The following is a 17,151-nucleotide window of genomic DNA, read 5'->3' as shown; positions in this document are numbered from 1 at the left end:
TGATTGATGGGCATTTGGGCTGCTTCCACATTTTTGCAATTGTGAATTGTGCTGCCATAAACATGCATATACAAGTATCTTTTTCCTATAATGACTTCTTTTCCTCTGGGTAGATACCCAGTAGTGGGATTGCTGGATGAAATGGTAGTTCTTGGTAGTTCTCCTTTTAGTTCTTTAAGGATGCTCCATACTGTTTTCCGTAGTGGTTGTACTAGTTTACATTCCCACCAGCAGTGTGGAAGGGTTCCCTTTTCACCGCATCCATGCCAATACCTATTATTTTTTGATTTTTGATTATGGCCATTCTTGTGGGAGTAAGGTGGTATTATTTTGTGGTTTTGGTTTGCATTTCCCTGATCATTAGTGAGCATTTTTTCATATGTTTGTTGGCCATTTGTATATCTTGTTTTGAGAATTGTCTGTTCATGTCCATAGTCCTCTTTTTGATGTGATTTTTTTTTCTTGCTAATAGTCCTTTGTTGGATGTATAGATTGTGAAGATTTTCTCCCACTCTGTGGGTTGTCTGTTTACTCTGCTGACTGTTCCTTTTGCCGTGCAAAAGGTCTTTAGTTAAATTAAGTCCCACCTATTTATCTTTGTTTTTGTTGCATTTGCTTTTGGGTTCTTGGTCATGAAATCTTTGCCTAGGCCAATGTCTAGAAGGGTTTTTTTCTGATGTTATCTTGTAGAATTTTTATATTTTCAGGTCTTAGATTTAAGTCCTTGATCCATCTTGAGTTTATTTTTTTAAGGTGAAAGATGAGGATCTAGGTTTATTCTCCTACATGTGGCTTGCCAACTATCCCAGCACTATTTGTGAATAGGTTGTTTTTTCCCCACTTTATGTTTTTGTCTGCTTTGTTGAAGGTCAGTTGGCTGTAAGTATTTGAGTTTATTTCTGGGTTCTCTAGTCTATTCCATTGGTCTATATGCCTATTTTTTTTTTTTTAGCAGTACCATGCTGTTCTGGTGACTATGGCCTTATAGTATAGTTTGAAATCAGCTTCTGTGATGCCTCCAGGTTTGTTCTTTTTGCTTAGTCTTGTTTTGGCTATGCATGCTCATTTTTGGTTCCATATGAATTTTAGGATTGTTTTTTCTAGTTCTGTGAAGAATGATGGTGGCATTTTTATGGGAATTGTACTGAATTTGTAGATTGCTTTTGGCAGTATGGTATTTTCTCAATATTAATTCTACCCATCTGTGTTTCAATTTGTTTGTGTTGTCTATGATTTCTTTTAGCAGTGTTTTGTAGTTTTCCTTGTAGAGGTCTTTCACCTCCTTGGTTAGGAATATTCTAAAGTATTTCATTTTTTGCAACTATTTTAAAAGGGGTTGGGTTCTTGATTTGCTTCTCAGCTTGGTTGCTATTAGTGTATAGCAGAGCTACTGATTTGTGTACTTTAATTTTGTATCCTGAAACTTTGCTAATTCATTTATCATTTCTAGGAGCTTTTTGGAGGCATCTTTGGGGTTTTCTAGGTATATGATCCTATCATCAGCAAACAGCAACAGTTTGACTTCCTCTTTACCAGTTTGGATGCCGTTTATTTTTTTCTCTTTTCAAATTGTTCTGGCTAGGACTTCCAGTACTACGTTGAATAGAAGTGGTGAGAATGGGCATCTTTGTCTTGTTCCAGTTCTCAGAGGGAATGCTTTCAACTTTTACTCTTTCAGTATTATGTTGGCTGTGCGTTTATCATAGATGGCTTTTATTACATTGAGGTATGTCCTCTGTATGCCGATTTTGCTGAAGGTTTTAATCATAAAGGGATAGTGGATTTTGTAGGGTGCAGCCCTTCGGTGCTTAGTGGGTGTTCTCCCTGTGTGCAGAGATGAGAGATTGTAATAAATAAAGACACAAGACAGAGAGATAAAGAGAAAGCAACTGGGCCTGGGGGACAACTACCATCAAGACGTGGAGACTGGTAGTCGCCCCAAATGGCTGGGTGCGCTGATATTTATTGCATACAAGACAACGGGGCAGGGTAACGAGGGTGAATCTTCTAAGTGATTGATAAGGTGAAGCAAGTCACGTGATCATAGGACAGGTGGCCCTTCCCTTTTAGGTAGCCCAAACAGAGAGAGAACACAGCATACGTCAGCATTTTCTTCTATGCACTTATAAGAAAGATCAAAGACTTTAAGACTTTCACTATTTCTTCTACCGCTTTCTACTATGAATTTCAAAGAGGAACCAGGAGTACGGGAGGAACATGAAAGTGGACAAGGACCATGACCATTGAAGCACAGCACCACAGGGAGGGGTTTATGCCTCCGGATGACTGCACGCAGGCCTGGATAATATCCAGCCTCCCACAAGAAGCTGGTGGAGCAGAGTGTTCCCTGACTCCTCCAAGGAAAGGAGACTCCCTTTCGCGGTCTGCTAAGTGTTGGGTGTCTTCCCAGACACTGGCATTACTGCTTGACCAAGGAGCCCTCAAGTGGCCCTTATGTGGGCATGACAGAAGATTCACCTCTTGCCTTCTAGGTCACTTCTCACAATGTCCCTTCAGCACCTGACCCTATACCTGCCAGTTATTCCTAGATTATATTAGTAATGCAACAAAGAGTAATATTAAAAGCTAATGATTAAATAATGTTTATAATAATTGATAATTGTCCATGATCATCTCTATATCTAGTTTGTATTATGACTATTCTTATTCTATTTTCTTTATTATACTGAAACAGTCTGTGCCTTCAGTCTCTTGCTTCAGCACCGAGGTAATCTTTCACCCACAGGATTTTGCCAAATGCTTTTTCTGTGTCTGTTGAGATGATCATGTGATTTTTGTTTTTAATTCTGTTTATGTGGTGTGTCACATTTATTGACTTGCATATGATAAACCATCCCTGCATCCCTGGTATGAAACCCACTTGATCATGGTGGATTATCTTTTTGATATGTGTTGGATTCAGTTAGCTAGCATTTTGTTAAGGATTTTTGCATCTGTGTTCATCAGGGATATTGGTCTGTAGTTTTTTTGTTATGTTCTTTACTGGTTTTGGTATTAGGGTGATACTGGCTTCATAGAGTGATTTAGGGAGGATTTCCTCTTTCTCTATCTTGTGGAATAGTGTCAATAGGATTGGTACCAATTCTTCTCTGAATGTTTGGTAGAATTCAGCTGTGAATCTCTCTGGTCCTGGACTTTTTTTTTGTTAGTAATTTTTTAAATTACCATTTCAATCTTGCTGCTTATTATTGGTCTGCTTAGGGTTTCTAATTCTTCCTGATTTAAGCTAGGAGGGTTGCATCTTTCCAGGAATTTATCCGTCTCCTCTAGGTTTTCTACTTTATGCATATAAAGGTATTCATAGTAGCCTTGAATGATCTTTTGTATTTCTGTGGTGTTAGTTGTAATATCGCCTGTTTCTTTTCTAATTCAGCTTATTTGGAGCTTCTTTTTTTTCTTTTCTTTTCTGAAACGGAGTTTCACTCTTTTTGCTCAGGCTGGAGTGCAATGGTGTGATCTCGGCTTACTGCAACCTCCGCCTCCTGGGTTCAAGCGATTCTCCTGCCTCAGCCTCCCAAATAGCTGGGATTACAGGCACCTGCCACCAAACCTGGCTAATTGTTTTGTATTTTTAGTAGAGATGGGGTTTCACCATGTTGGCCAGGATGGTCTCAATCTCTTGACCTTGTGATATGCCCTCTTCAGCCTCCCAAAGTGCTGGGATTACTGGAGCTTCTTTCTTGTTTTCTTGGTTAATCTTCCTAATGGTCTATCAATTTTATTTATCTTTTCAAAGAGGCAGTTTTTTGTTTCATTTATCTTTTGTATTTTTTTGTTGTTTCAGTTTCATTTCTGCTCTGATCTTGGTTATTTCCTTTCTTCTGCTGGACTTGGGTTTGGTTTGTTCTTGTTTCTCTAGTTCCTTGACCTTAGATTATCTATTTGTGCTCTTTCAGACTTTTTGATGTAGATATTTAAGGCTATGAACTTTCCTCTTAACCACCTTTGCTGTGTCCCAGAGGTTTTGATAGGTTGTCACTATTGTCACTCAGTTCAAAGAATTTTTCAATTTCCATCTTGATTTGTTGACCCAGTGATAATTCAGGAGTAGGTTATTTAATTTCCATATATTTGCATGGTTTTGAAGGTTTCTTTTGGAGTTGATTTGCAGTTTATTCCACTGTGGTCTAAGAGAGTACTTGATATAATTTCAATTTTCTTAAATTTATTGAGACTTGTTTTGTGACCTATTGTATGTTCTGTCTTGGAGAAAGTTCCATGCATTGATGAATAGAATGTATATTCTGCAGTTGTTGCATAGAAGGTTCTGTAAATATCTATTAAGTCTATTTGTTCCAGAGTATAGTGTAAATTCATTGTTTCTTTATTAACTTTCTGTCTTGATGACCTATCTAGTGCTGTTGGTGGAGTACTGAAGTCCCCCACTGTTGTTGTGTTACTGTCTATCTCACTACTTAGGTCTAGTGGTAATTGTTTTATAAATTTGGGAGCTCCAGTGTTAGGTGCATATATATTTAGGATTGTGATATTTTCCTGTTGGACAAGGCCCTTTATCATTATATGTTTCTCTTTGTCTTTTTAAACTGCTGTTGCTTTAAGTCTGTTTTGTCTGATATACGAATAGCTACTCCTGCTTGCTTTTGGTGTCCATTTGCATGGAATGTCTTTTTCCTTAAGATGTTAAGTTTACGTGAGTCCTTATGGGTTAAGTGAGTCTCTTGAAGGCAGCAGATACTTGGTTGGTGAATTCTTACCCATTCTGCAATTCTGTATCTTTTAAGTGGAACATTTAGGCCATTTACATCCAATATTAGTATTGAGATGTGAGGTACTATTCCATTCATCATGGTATTTGTTGCATGTATACCTTTTTTTTTTTTTTTCTTGAGACAGAGTCTTGCTTTGTTGCCCCGGCTGGAGTGCAGTGGTGTGATCTCAGCTCACTGCAACCTCTGCCTCCCGGGTTCACACCATTCTCCTGCCTCAGTCTCCTGAGTAGCTGGGACTACAGGCACCCACCACCCTGCCCAATTTTTTTTTTGTTTTTAGTAGAGATGGGGTTTCACTGTGTTAGCCAGGATGGTCTCAATCTCCTGACCTCGTGATCTGGCCACCTTGGCCTCCCAAAGTGCTGGGATTACAGGTGTGAGCGACCACGCCTGGCCACCTTGGTTTTTTTAAATTGTAATTTTGTTTTATAGGTCCTGTGAGATTTATGCTTTAAGGAGGTTCTGGTTTGATGTGTTTCCAGGATTTGTTTCAAGATTTAGAGCTCTTTTAGCAGTTTTGTAGTGCTGGCTTGGTAGTGGTGAATTATCTCAGCATTTGTTTGTCTGAAAAAGACTTGTCTTTCCTTCATTTATGAAGCTTTGTTTCACTGGATACAAAATTCTTGGCTGATAATTGTTTTGTTAAAGGAGGCTGAAAATAGGGCCCTAATCCCTTCTAGCTTGTAGGGTTTCTGGTGAGAAATCTGTTGTTAATCTGATAGATTTATCTTTATAGATTACCTGGTGCTTTCGCCTCACAGCTCTTAAGATTCTTTCCTTCATCTTGACTTTAGATAACCTGATGACAATGTGCCTAGGTGATGATCTATTTGTGATGAATTTTCCAGGTGTTTTTTTAGCTTCTTGTGTTTGGATGTCTAGGTCTCTAGCAAGGCTGGGCAAGTTTTCCTTGATTATTCCCCCAGATATGTTTCCCAAACTTTTAGATTTCTCTTATTCCTCAGGAATGCCAATTATTCTTAGGTTTGGTTGTTTAATATAATTCCAAACTTCTTGGAGGCTATGTTCATTTTGTTAATTCTTTTATCTTTGTTGGTTTGGGTTAATTCAAAAACCTTGTTTTCGAGCTCTGAAGTTCTTTCTTCTGTTTGTTCGATTCTATTGCTGAGACCTTCCAGGAAATTTTGCATTTCTCTAAGTGTGTCCATTGTTTCTTGAAGTTGTGATTGTTTTTTATTTATGCTTTCTATTTTACTGAAGATTCCCCTCATTTCTTGTATCATTTTTTGAATTTCCTTAAATTCGACTTCATTTTTTTTTGGTGCCTCCTTAATTAGCTTAATAATTGACCTTCTGAATTCTTTATCAGGTAAGTCAGGGATTTCTTCTTGGTTTGGATCCATTGCTGGTGCACTAGTGTGATTTTTGGGGGGTGTTAAATAACCTCATTTTGTCATGTTACCGGAATTGTTTTTCTGGTTCCTTCTCATTTGGGTAGGCTATATCGGGGGAAGATCTGCTGCTCAAGGCTGCTGTCCAGATTCTTTTGTCCCATGTCGTATTCTTTTGATGTAGTACTCTCCCCACTTTCCTAGGGATGTGGCTTCCTGGGATCCGAGCTGTAGTGATTGTTATTTTTCTCCTGGATCTAACCACCCAGCAGGGCTACCAGGCTCTGGGCTGGTATTGGGGTTTGTCTGCACAGACTCACGTGATGTGGATCATCTTTAGGTCTCACAGCCATGGAAACCAGCACCAGCTCCAGTGGAGGTGGCAGGGGAGTGAAATGGACTCTGTGAAGGTCCTTAGTTGTGGTTGTTTAATGCACTATTTTTGTGCTGGTTGGCCTCCTGCCATGAGGTGGTGCTTCCAAGAGAGCATCAGCTTTGGTGGTATAGGAAGGATCAGGCAGTGGGCAGGGCCCTAGAGCTCCCAAGAGAATATGACTTTTGTCTTCGGCTACCAGGGTGGGTAGGGAAGGACTATCGTGTAGGGGGAGGGTTAGGTGTGTCTGAGCTCAGACTCTCCTTGGGCAGGGCTTGCTGCTGCTGCTGTGGGGTTAGGAGTATGGTTCCCAGGTCAATGGAGTTGTTCCCAGGAGGATTATGGCTGCTTCTGCTGCCTCATGCAGGTTGTCAGGGAAGTGGGGGAAAGCTGGCAGTTACAGGCCTCACCCAGCTCCCTTGCAACCCTAAAGGCCAATCTCACTTTCACTGTGCACCCCACCCACCCAAGCGCACTGAGTTTGTTTCTAAGCAGTGGGTGAGCAGGGCTGGGAACTTTCCACAGGCTACCAACCTCCAGCTAAGCAAGCAACGAGGGTGTTCGTGCCTCCCCACCTGCCAAGTCTGCACACTTAAATCACACACTCCTGTGAGTTCTGGCCAGGAGACTTCATGTTTGATTGGAATTGTTACAAAGTTCACCTGGAGGTTTCCTTCTCCCTTTGGTCTTTTCCCAGTTTCTCTGGCAGCCCTCCCCAAGAACCCCTGTGAGACAAGGTAGAAATGGCTTCCCAGGGCTTTTCCCACTGCTTCCTCTAACCATGTATTTTGCTTGGCAGTCAAATTTGACACAGCTCCAGGTAAGGTCAGATCCTTCTCCTGTGATCTAGACCTTCAGATTCCTCAGTGAGGAATCCCCAAACACAGATTCCTCCTGTGTTTGGGGGCGAATGATCCCTATTTCCCACGTTCACAGCTTGGGCACTCACAGTATTTTAGGTGTCTCCTGGGCCCTGCAGGAGCAATCCACTCCCTCTGCTTTTTGTATGAGAAAAAAATCTGTATGGTGAATTTTGTCTTAAAGTAATAGTCCCAGCTACTCAGGAGGCTGAGGCGAGAGAATGGCATGAGTCCGGGAGGCAGAGCTTACAGTGAGCCGAGATGGCACCACTGCACTCCAGCCTGGATGACAGAGTGAGACTCTGTCTCAAAAAAAGAAAAAAAGGAATATAACCGGTTGGGCTGGGCATGGTGGCTCATGCCTGTAATCCCAGCATTTTGGGAGGCTGAGGTGGGCAGATCACGAGGTCAGGAGATTGAGACCATCCTGGCCAACATTGTGAAAACCCGTCTCTACTAAAAATACAAAAAAGTAGCTGGGTGTGGTGGCAGGCGCCTGTAGTCCCAGCTACTCTGGAGGCTGAGGAAGGAGAATGGCGTGAACCCGGGAGGCGGAGCGTGCAGTGACCCGGGATTACATCACTGCACTCCAGCCTGGGCAATAGAGCTAAGGGAGGAGACCACCCCTCATATTGTCTCATGCCCAATTTCTGCCTCCAAAGAAAGAAGAAGTAAAAACTAAAGGGCAGAAATGAAATTCACAGGCAGACAGCCTCGTGCCATGCCCTGGACCTGGTTAAAGATTGACCCCTGACCTAACCAGTTATCTATAGATTTCAGACATTGTATGGAAAAGCATTGTGAAAATCCCTGTCCTGTTCTGTTCCATTCTGATTATTGGTGCAAGCAGCCCCCAGTCACATACCCCCTGCTTGCTCAATCGATCATGACCCTCTCACGTGGACCCCCTTAGAGTTGTGAGCCCTTAAAAGGGACAGGAATTGCTCACTTGGGGAGGTCGGTTTTTGGAGACGTGAGTCTTGCTGAAGCTCCTGGCTGAATAAAGCCCTTCCTTCTTTAACTTGGTGTCTGAGGGGTTTTGTCTGTGGCTTGTCCTGATACAGAGTGAGACTCTGTCTCAAAAAAACAAAAGAAAACAAAACAACAACAAAAAACCGCGGACTTGAGAGAAAAAAATTTCAGAAAAAAACTATAGTATACCTGTTATGGGATTCTACCCTGACCACTGTTTTTGAGCTCTTATTATTTTCCTACAACTTGGACTAAATCCTAAAGCATGTCCTTGCTACAAGTCTCTAAAAATAGACTGGGTTTTAATTTTCATGTTTTTAGTTGACCTCCCAATGGAATAGGGTTTTAAAAAAATTCTGTCACATAATTTTTTTTAATTTTAATTTAAAAAAAGTACATTAAATTTAAATTTTAATTAAAATTAAATTACTCCAAAGGCTAGAGATGATTCCACAAGTAATAACAGCTACAGATCAATGTCTTCAACAGGACTATTGGAAATGAACCTTCCCAGTGACAAGGGACACCTTGACACTTATATTTTGATCATCAAAGCTTTCTAGAAGAAAGACTTTTTATCAAGAGGGGGAGATGAGAGAAAACTTGTATCTGAGAAAGGTGAGGTTTTTATTAGGCCCAGAGCAGCATTAAAATAAGACAGTAATCACATCCTACTCCCCAGCTTTTTAGCTATGTATTTGTCTCCTGAAACTGCTTGTTATCGCCATAAGTAGCTACAAATTAACCTAAAAATGCCATGCTGAGCAATAAAACCCACACCCCATAGTTTAACAACATAAAGCCAATCAATAGCTTATTTTAATGTAAATTCTTGGTAAATAATTCAGGAACAACCTCTTTTTTTCCTTTAAAAATCAATTTACAGGCTGGAAATGGTGGCTTATGCCTGTAATCCCAGTGCTTTTGGAGGCTGAGGTGGGAGGATCCCTTGAGGCCAGGAGTTTGAGACCAGCCTAAGCAACATAGCAAGACCCTGTCTCTACAAGACTTTTAAAAAATGAGCTGCGCATGGTAGTGTGTGTCTGTAGTCCTAGCTACTGAGAGGTCCAAGGTGGGAGGATTGCTTGAGCCCAGGAATTCAAGGTTACAGAGAGCTATGATTGTGCCATTGAACTCCAGCCTGGACAACAGAGCAAGATCCTGTCTCTATTTAAAAATGAAAATAAGTATCCACTATAACTGCTGCTAACTGGAATGTATTTTCAGGGCAAATTAAATCTTTGACCCTGGGTTACAATCCTTAAGTTTGGCCTAAATAAACTGTCTACTTACATTAATTTTGACCCAACTTGTTCCTTTTAGGTCATGTGGAATAAGGACAGTGAGAAATGGGTCTGATATATCTCTTTCCTTGATTGTCTTTCTCTTTCAGCTGAATGCCAAGGCAGGAAGAAATGAAGAGTGGGAGCTTTTGAGGGTAAGGCTTTGCTATTCAAGCCTGGGCTGTCACAGGTGTAAATGTCACCTCTCCTGCCCACAGGTCTTGCGTGCACAACCATTGAGGTCCTTGGTTCCTAGAGCTAGGTCTTCTCAGAAATGGGGTCTGAGAAAGAACTTGTGCGAGGAAATGAAAATGTGGAGCCTTCTTCTCATTCTGCTCTGCTCTCTGGGGGATGACCCATGGATGGAGTTGGGTAGGGGTTATAAGCCAAAATTAAAATTCTAAGCCCACCACAACCAATGGACCCCTCCTCTCAGACAAGGGCATTCCAAAGTTAACCTGAAAAACTAGTTCAGGCCATAACAGGAAGAGGGGGCCGGGCATGCTTCATTATACTCCCTTCCCTTTGGAACTCAGGTACAAATGACCAGCATTAACATTAAAACAGAGATCTTAAGACTTTTTATAACAATAAGATACCAAATTCCAGCCTGACTCGAATATAGCATTGTATGTCAGCATGCAGGCCCTGAATGAAATCAAAGCATTTTATCCTAAAATGTATTTCTTTGACATATTTTGAAATGGCCCTGCAAAGCTGTTGTGGAGAAAATCTGCATTCTGCAGAGAATCCCTTTTCCTTTTCAGGTCTTTTCCCTGATCCAGGAGAGAATTACCTGAGTCTGGCACCTTTTAAAGTCAGATAAGAAACATTTACAATCTGTTTTCTCTGAAGCCTGCTACCTGGAGGCTTCATCTACATAAGAAGAACTTTGGTCTCAACAACCCTTTATCTTAACCCATACAGTCCCTTCTACTGACTCCAGGTCTTTAGATAAACTCTTTAAACCAAATGCCAATCAGAAAATCTTTGAATCTGCCTAAAAACTGGAAACCCCTGCTTCCAGTTTTCCCGTCCTTCTGGATCAAACCAATGTACATCTTATATGTATTGATTGATGTCTTATGTCTCCCTAAAATGTATAAAACCAAGCTGTAGCCTGACCACCTCGGGCTCATGTTCTCACGATCTTCTGGGGCTTGTCATGGGCCATTGGTCACTTCTATTTGGCCCAGAATAAATCTCTTCAGATATTTTACAGTTTCACTCTTTGTCAACAAGGTCCTACTCACTTAGGACAGAGACATGGTGGGAGAATCACTGGACCTTGGAGGAAAAATGTTGAGGTCCTGACTTTGGACACATTGCTATCATCTCTAAATATCAGGCCCCTCCTGTGAGAGCGTATGTGGCCTCCCAGCAGGACCTGGTGCTATAACAGTCACCAGGACAGGTACAACAGCTCTGTGTAAAGGACACAGCACTGCACATGTTCAGCTTTGCTGTTATGGTCACTGACCTCACAGCTTGAAAATGAATTCCTGGAACTCTAAGGATCAATTTTGAAGTAGTCAGTGCCCAAAGAAAGATTCAACTCAGCCTCCAACCAGGACCCTTTGCTCCTACCTTCAACTACTATATGCCAGGCTCTTGTTCCCAGCTCACAGAATCACCTGAGAGGCCTCACAGTGATAATGGGCCAACTCTCACCTGAGAAAAGTGGTTCATCTCTTCCCTTATTCCAGATACCCCTTCCTCATTTCCCATGGAATTTCAGGGCCCTAGGGAGCATGGGATTGAGTTGGGAAGGAGAAACTTAGGGAATGAATTGACAGGATGTGTTGGTAAGAGGGATGAAAGCAGCATCAGAACCCGGGATTGGGGTCCTTGTCAGGATACTTGGCTGTCTGTCCTTTCTTTTCCTGGATGCACAGTTTGCTTTTTGCTCTTACAGGCACCTGCACAAGCTCCAATTTGAGGACAGAAAAGGATATTATGTATTCTAGGTCTGGTAAATAACCATGGGGTAGGTTCAGGGACGCTCTTGACTCTACTGTGAGAAGGCCAGGATACAACCTCATTACCTGGCTCCATAAGCTCCTACCCGGAGAACAACAGTAATATATTGGTTCCCAGGTTTTAACATCAATTCATAGCCAAAGTCCAGTAATCTCTGTCCTAGCCCAATTAGCCTCAGACTACAAGGAAAAAACCTGCACTCCAACAAAATCAGAGTTACTGACCCATTATAATGAGGGTGATAACACCCCAGAACCGTGGGGTGTCTCACCAAACTAAAGAAAACATAATTTATTATAAGACTTTGGGGAAGGGTGGAGTTTAAGTGAAATTTAAATAAAGCAGTGTTTTAATGGGCATGCAGCAAAGCAGGCTTGTGAGTAATGGGTCATCAGGTCTGGACTGTGAAGTACACCCAGGCTCATTTCCTTGGGAACCACAAAATTAAGATAGGTGTAGAATATGGTGTCCAAAAACTTCTTATATGAATTCGGTTGTAAATTGAGGTTGCTTCTCTATGTCAAAGTGACAGATCTGCCAGGAAAGAGTAGAGTGTTTCATTCTTACTGATATAATTTCTAACATGTTTCTGTTAGTCTATAAGAGAACAAAGTTTCTCAGTAAGAAAGTAGAGGTTAAATTTTACCACATTCTACAGCTGCATATATCTCTGGCAGAAATAGTTTCCTATTAACTCTACAGTTGGTTTTATCTGTTATTCCAGTCTGATTAATAGCTTAACAGATTTTTCTTTCTCCATCCAAGGTGTTACTTCCTTATCCCTAAAAAAGTGGGTATTCTTGTCCTCTGATATATAGTTACCCTGGTAAATGGTCACATTCCCTTTGGCAAAGGGAATAAGACTTACAGCATAAAATTCGGAAGTGTAGCAAGATCTTTCAAGGGAAATCTGGCCTCTTTTTGTTTCATGAGTTTCTGGGTCAGAACTGGCTCAAGCCTAGGAAGTAAGTGAAGGTCGATGACTGTTGTGCTGATCCAAGTCAGGTGTCTGTAAAGGCTTAATGACTCACTGATACTGATGAAGACTTTAGTAGGCGGTCTACTTATTTCAGTCCATAGTCACCATCATCATTACTCAGGGTCAGAACCTCTATGGTCAAACCATTCTCATTACTATTGTGGCCCTGGGCCTGTTACAGTGACAACTTCCCTGTCTACAACTGGGTTACATGCTACCATCTTGTCCTAACCATTCCCATTGAGTTAAATCCTCTTTTCTTTCTTTCCTTCCTTCCTTTTTCCTTCTTTTCCTTTCTTTCTTTCCCTCACTTCCTTTCGTTTTTTTTGAGGGGAATCTTGCTCTGTCACCCAGGCTGGAGTGCAGTGGCGTGATGTTGGTTCACTACAACCTCCATCTCCCGGGTTCAAGTGATTCTCCTGCCTCAGCTTCCCAAGTAGCTGGGATTACACACACCTGCCACCATGTCTGGCTAATTTTTGTATTTTTAGTAGAGATGGGGTTTCACCATGTTGTCCAGGCTGGTTTCAAATTCCTGAACTCAAGTGATCCACCTGCCTTGGCCTCTAAAGTGCTGGGATTACAGACGTGAGCCACTGTGCCCAGCCTAAATCCATTTTCATAACAGCTTCTCCTACTCCCTTTGATAGACTATATAAAACAGCCACTACAGAGTCTTTCCTGGATGTTACTATTCCCTCACCAATGCACTTCTCTAAGCCTGCACGAAAGGAGTGCCCTCTTGTATCTCCTGAGCCTTTGAATCCATTGTCTGTTGTAAAATCAGGCAATTCTGCATGTCAGCCTTACTCAGTGTAGGCCATGACCAAATATAGTCTTCCATTAACAAGCTGCTACTGCAACTAGTACAGTCAATCCACAGCCTGCCATGTGTGCACTCATATAACAAATCCAGTCCAATCCAACATTACATTATCTCTAGTCGAACAGCCTTAGAATCTGCTCCCTTTCATATCACCCACACTTCTGCCAACAGTAAGCTGGAAAAATCTTCCAATTATTTGGCACTCCCTCTCAGGTCACACTTTTGTCTCATGCCCCAGGTCTTCTGGAGTTTCATTACAGGAAGCAATCAAAGTTGGTCGGTATTGAGAACAATCCACATGCCTGTGCAAAGTGACAGCTTTAAGAATAATATGTGTAGCTGTAGGTAATTCATTTTGACATAGTTTTCTGCTATGTTATACTTATAATCAAACTTCTTTTCTCCCCCTCTCCATGAACACTGGACTTGTTTTTCCTTTTCTTTTTCATGCTATTACAGGAACAACTGCTATCAAACATTTTGTGACACATCTTCTAGTTCTCATGCAAGCACATCCCCAACACATATGTGCAGGAGTGGAACTGGGTTGTGGGCTGCATATTTTTTTTTTTGAGATGAAGTCTCACTTTGTTGCCCAGGCTGGAGTGCAGGGGCGCTGTTTCGGCTCACTACAACCTCTGCCTCCCAGGTTCAAGTGATTCTCCTGCCCCAGCCTCCTGAGTAGCTGGGATTACAGGTTCCCGCCACTACACCTGGCTAATTATTTTAGCAGAGACAGGGTTTTGCCATGTTGGCCATGCTGGTCTCAAACTCCTGACCTCAGGTGATCCACCTGCTTCGGCCTCCCAAAGTGCTGGGGTTACAGGTGTGAGCCAGTGTATCTGGCCAGGGCTAATTTTTAACTGTATTAATAATGCCAAAATATTTTCCAATGTGTCATACCAATTTCCACTCCTATCAGCAGAGTATGAGAGTAACTGTTGCTAAACATTTTTGGTGTCATTCTCTGTCAGATTTTTAATTTTTGCCAACCTAGTGAGGGTAAAATGACATCTTGCAATATCATTTTGCATGTCTGTGATTAATAATGACCTTTGCCCCTCTTTTCATACAGGTTGGTCATGGGAGTGTTTTGGGTGATGAAGAAGCCTTGGCAGGTTTTATGGCAGAGACAAATCCAACTCAGTCATGCTGCCTGGAGAGTCAGGGCCTCAGAAATTGGGATTAGAGGCAGGAGTTTTAGTCCTAAAGATCTTACAGATTCCCAACAATACAAAGTGCCTCTCACCCTACATGAAAATGGGCAATAATGGAATTCACCGATTACATTCTAATGTGTGTGAATACACGTATAAAACACAAATTAACCTTAACAATTGGTGGGGAAGATTGACAGCACAGGACAAAGCACAACAAATTAGCAGGCACTAAGGCAGAATACTTTTCACAGCAGAAAGACCAAATCTGTCCCTTTCTGATGCACATCTTCAGTTTTGGGTCAAAAGTTAGTGGTGGAGGTCAAGGCCAAGGTCAACCTAAGGAGTCCACAATAGCATGCATCAGTGGAAATGCTGCAGGACAGACAGACATGGAGGAAAAAGTAAAAACGCTCTTATGACCATCAGCACCTGCCTTCACTGCCTAGGGAGTCCCTTCTCCTTGTAGCAAAGGCTGAGCAAATTCTCTGGGATTTTCACTTAGTAACCTGATATTCTGGCAAGTCAGACAACTGAATTAACTATGTTGAATATTCCACTCCAACACCCATACGTGAACCTGGTTGTCCTCACAGCCTACTGCCTCACTGCTGTGATGTCTTGGGCAGATCCTGGAGCATGATTTTGAAGACAGACCAGGGCCCTTCTCTACATCCCCCATCTCTGCCTCTCAAGTCCAGTCAGGCTATAAACATATGGCAGGGAGTAGACCATCAACTACTGTGAACTCTACCAGTTCAATGAGGAGCAAATAATGTCAACAAAGTATGGCCACCAAAGTACTCTTCTGTCACAACTGACATAGCCTGTGGTGAAAATTGCTGATGCATAGAGATATGAGGGGTAGGAGACACCATCTATTTACTACATAGCACAAGTGGGAGAGAACTATAAGGAAACAACTTTCCTTCACTACATCCCAGGGTGACCTGCAAATATGCCACTTATTCTTTTGTGAGTATAGTGAGCATGACTAAACACAGTAGCTCTCTGGGAAGAGCAAGAATAAAGGAGTCTTCAGAATGAGTTGTAAGATATGTATGATGCTTACTAAGTGGAACTCACAATTGTCCTGTTTAATGTCAGTCTCCTTGTTTTGAGAATGCTTCAGGTGACAAAGGCCTGTCAGCAGTATGGATCATGATGAGATTCCTGGAAGGCTGAACCTCTGCTGGTACAGGCATAAAACTCCTCCAGAAATGGCTTCTTTTTATTAACTAAAGAAACTGAAAATGCCTTTCTCCTCTCAATTTTAATGTAATTGGTTAAGCAGCCAGGAGAGGCGAGTGTGGTGGTACACACCTGTGGTCCCTGCTACTCATGAAGTTGAGGCAGGGGAATTGCTTGAGCCCAGGAGTTCAAGGTTACAGCATCCCAAGTAGCTGGGACTGCAGGCTCCCACCACCATGCCCAGCTAATTTTTGTATTTTGTAGAAATGGGGTTTCACCATGTTGGCCAGGATGCTCTTGATCTCTTGACCTGCCTTCCTCAGCCTCCCAAAGTGCTGGGATTACAGGCATGAGCCACTGTGTCCAGCTCCCTTTTGTCATCTCTTGATGGAACCTCAAAGAAGAGATCCTTGGGGGAAACTGATTTCTTTTTGCTTCCTTCTTGAAAGTTCTCTAGAAGTTGTAATTGGGTAACAAGCTCTAAGTCCCTGGCTCAGCCTGCAGGCAAGAGAGCGGGGTGAGTTGACATTGAGTTTTGACTTAACTTCAGGAGATTAAGGTTTCCAGTCACCTCAGGAAAAGACAAGAACTCTGTTCTTGCAGTGGAACATAGCTCTCTGTGATGGGTAAGTGAAGACATAAGCCACAGGCTCCCATTCTTGGACATTTTCCTGAATTTTCTTCATGACAACACATCTAGAAAACCCATCTACCAAATCCTATTTAAGTAAACTGTTGGGGTCCGTGTGTTTCCTAAACAAAGGAATGAACACACAAGACAACACAGGACGAGACAAACATGGCGGCCGCCCCGAACAACACGCTCTGCTTTATTTTATACAGCCGTTTGTGGAATGTTGCCAAGTCACAAGACACATTGTTGTTTTTCTGACCCTTCCCTGACTTTCTGGATTTTCAAGATGTTTACACATAAATCAGCCCCCAGGGTCTGCTGTTTGCAGTTGGCTCCTTTGTCCTCCCTGTTTGCAGGGAAGGAACGCCCTGCTTCGTTTGCAAGAGCAGGGCTTATTGGGAACATCTCGTTTGTGAGCACATAGTCTTCTACAGTAAAATGTACAATATCCCATTTTGAATTAGTTGGATATATTGGGCCAGCTACAAGACTGCAAGCTCCTTGCTGGCAGCATCTTAACTCTTGGAAACCTGGAGGTGGAGTACAGTGTTATTTGACTTTTTAGCAAGGTCTCAACTATTTTAATCTACACAAAGACTCACCTTATTTCTTAACAACTTTTGCTTATAATCATGTTTCTCTTCCCTGTGAATTATCTGATGTTGAAAAATAATACTTCTGAAGCTTAAGGTACCATACTCCTTATCACAAAATAAAAACATTTTGAAGGGGCCCAAACAAACAAAGAAAACCCCAGCCTGGTTCCATCACACTTGGAAGTGCAAGGATCTCA

General features: G+C 42.0%; 1 protein-coding gene across 17 annotated transcripts in view; it reads right to left on the bottom strand.

Annotated features, from left to right (window-relative positions):
- Positions 1-934: 934 nt before the first annotated feature.
- Positions 935-17,151, bottom strand: part of LOC105464250 (zinc finger protein 252-like) — a 75,606-nt gene continuing 59,389 nt past the window's right edge. For all 17 annotated transcript variants that reach the window (XM_071067530.1, XM_071067525.1, XM_071067541.1 and 14 more), the window contains one exon: positions 935-16,888. In XM_071067530.1, coding sequence (XP_070923631.1) covers positions 16,590-16,888 — 299 coding nt within the window. In that variant the 3' untranslated portion in view covers positions 935-16,589. The remainder of the gene's footprint in view (positions 16,889-17,151) is intronic.

Source organism: Macaca nemestrina, chromosome 8 (genome assembly GCF_043159975.1).
Source record: "Macaca nemestrina isolate mMacNem1 chromosome 8, mMacNem.hap1, whole genome shotgun sequence".
Taxonomy (NCBI): Eukaryota; Metazoa; Chordata; class Mammalia; order Primates; family Cercopithecidae; genus Macaca; species Macaca nemestrina.
Note: the sequence above shows the minus strand (reverse complement) of the source record. Positions and strands in the feature narration are given on the sequence as shown.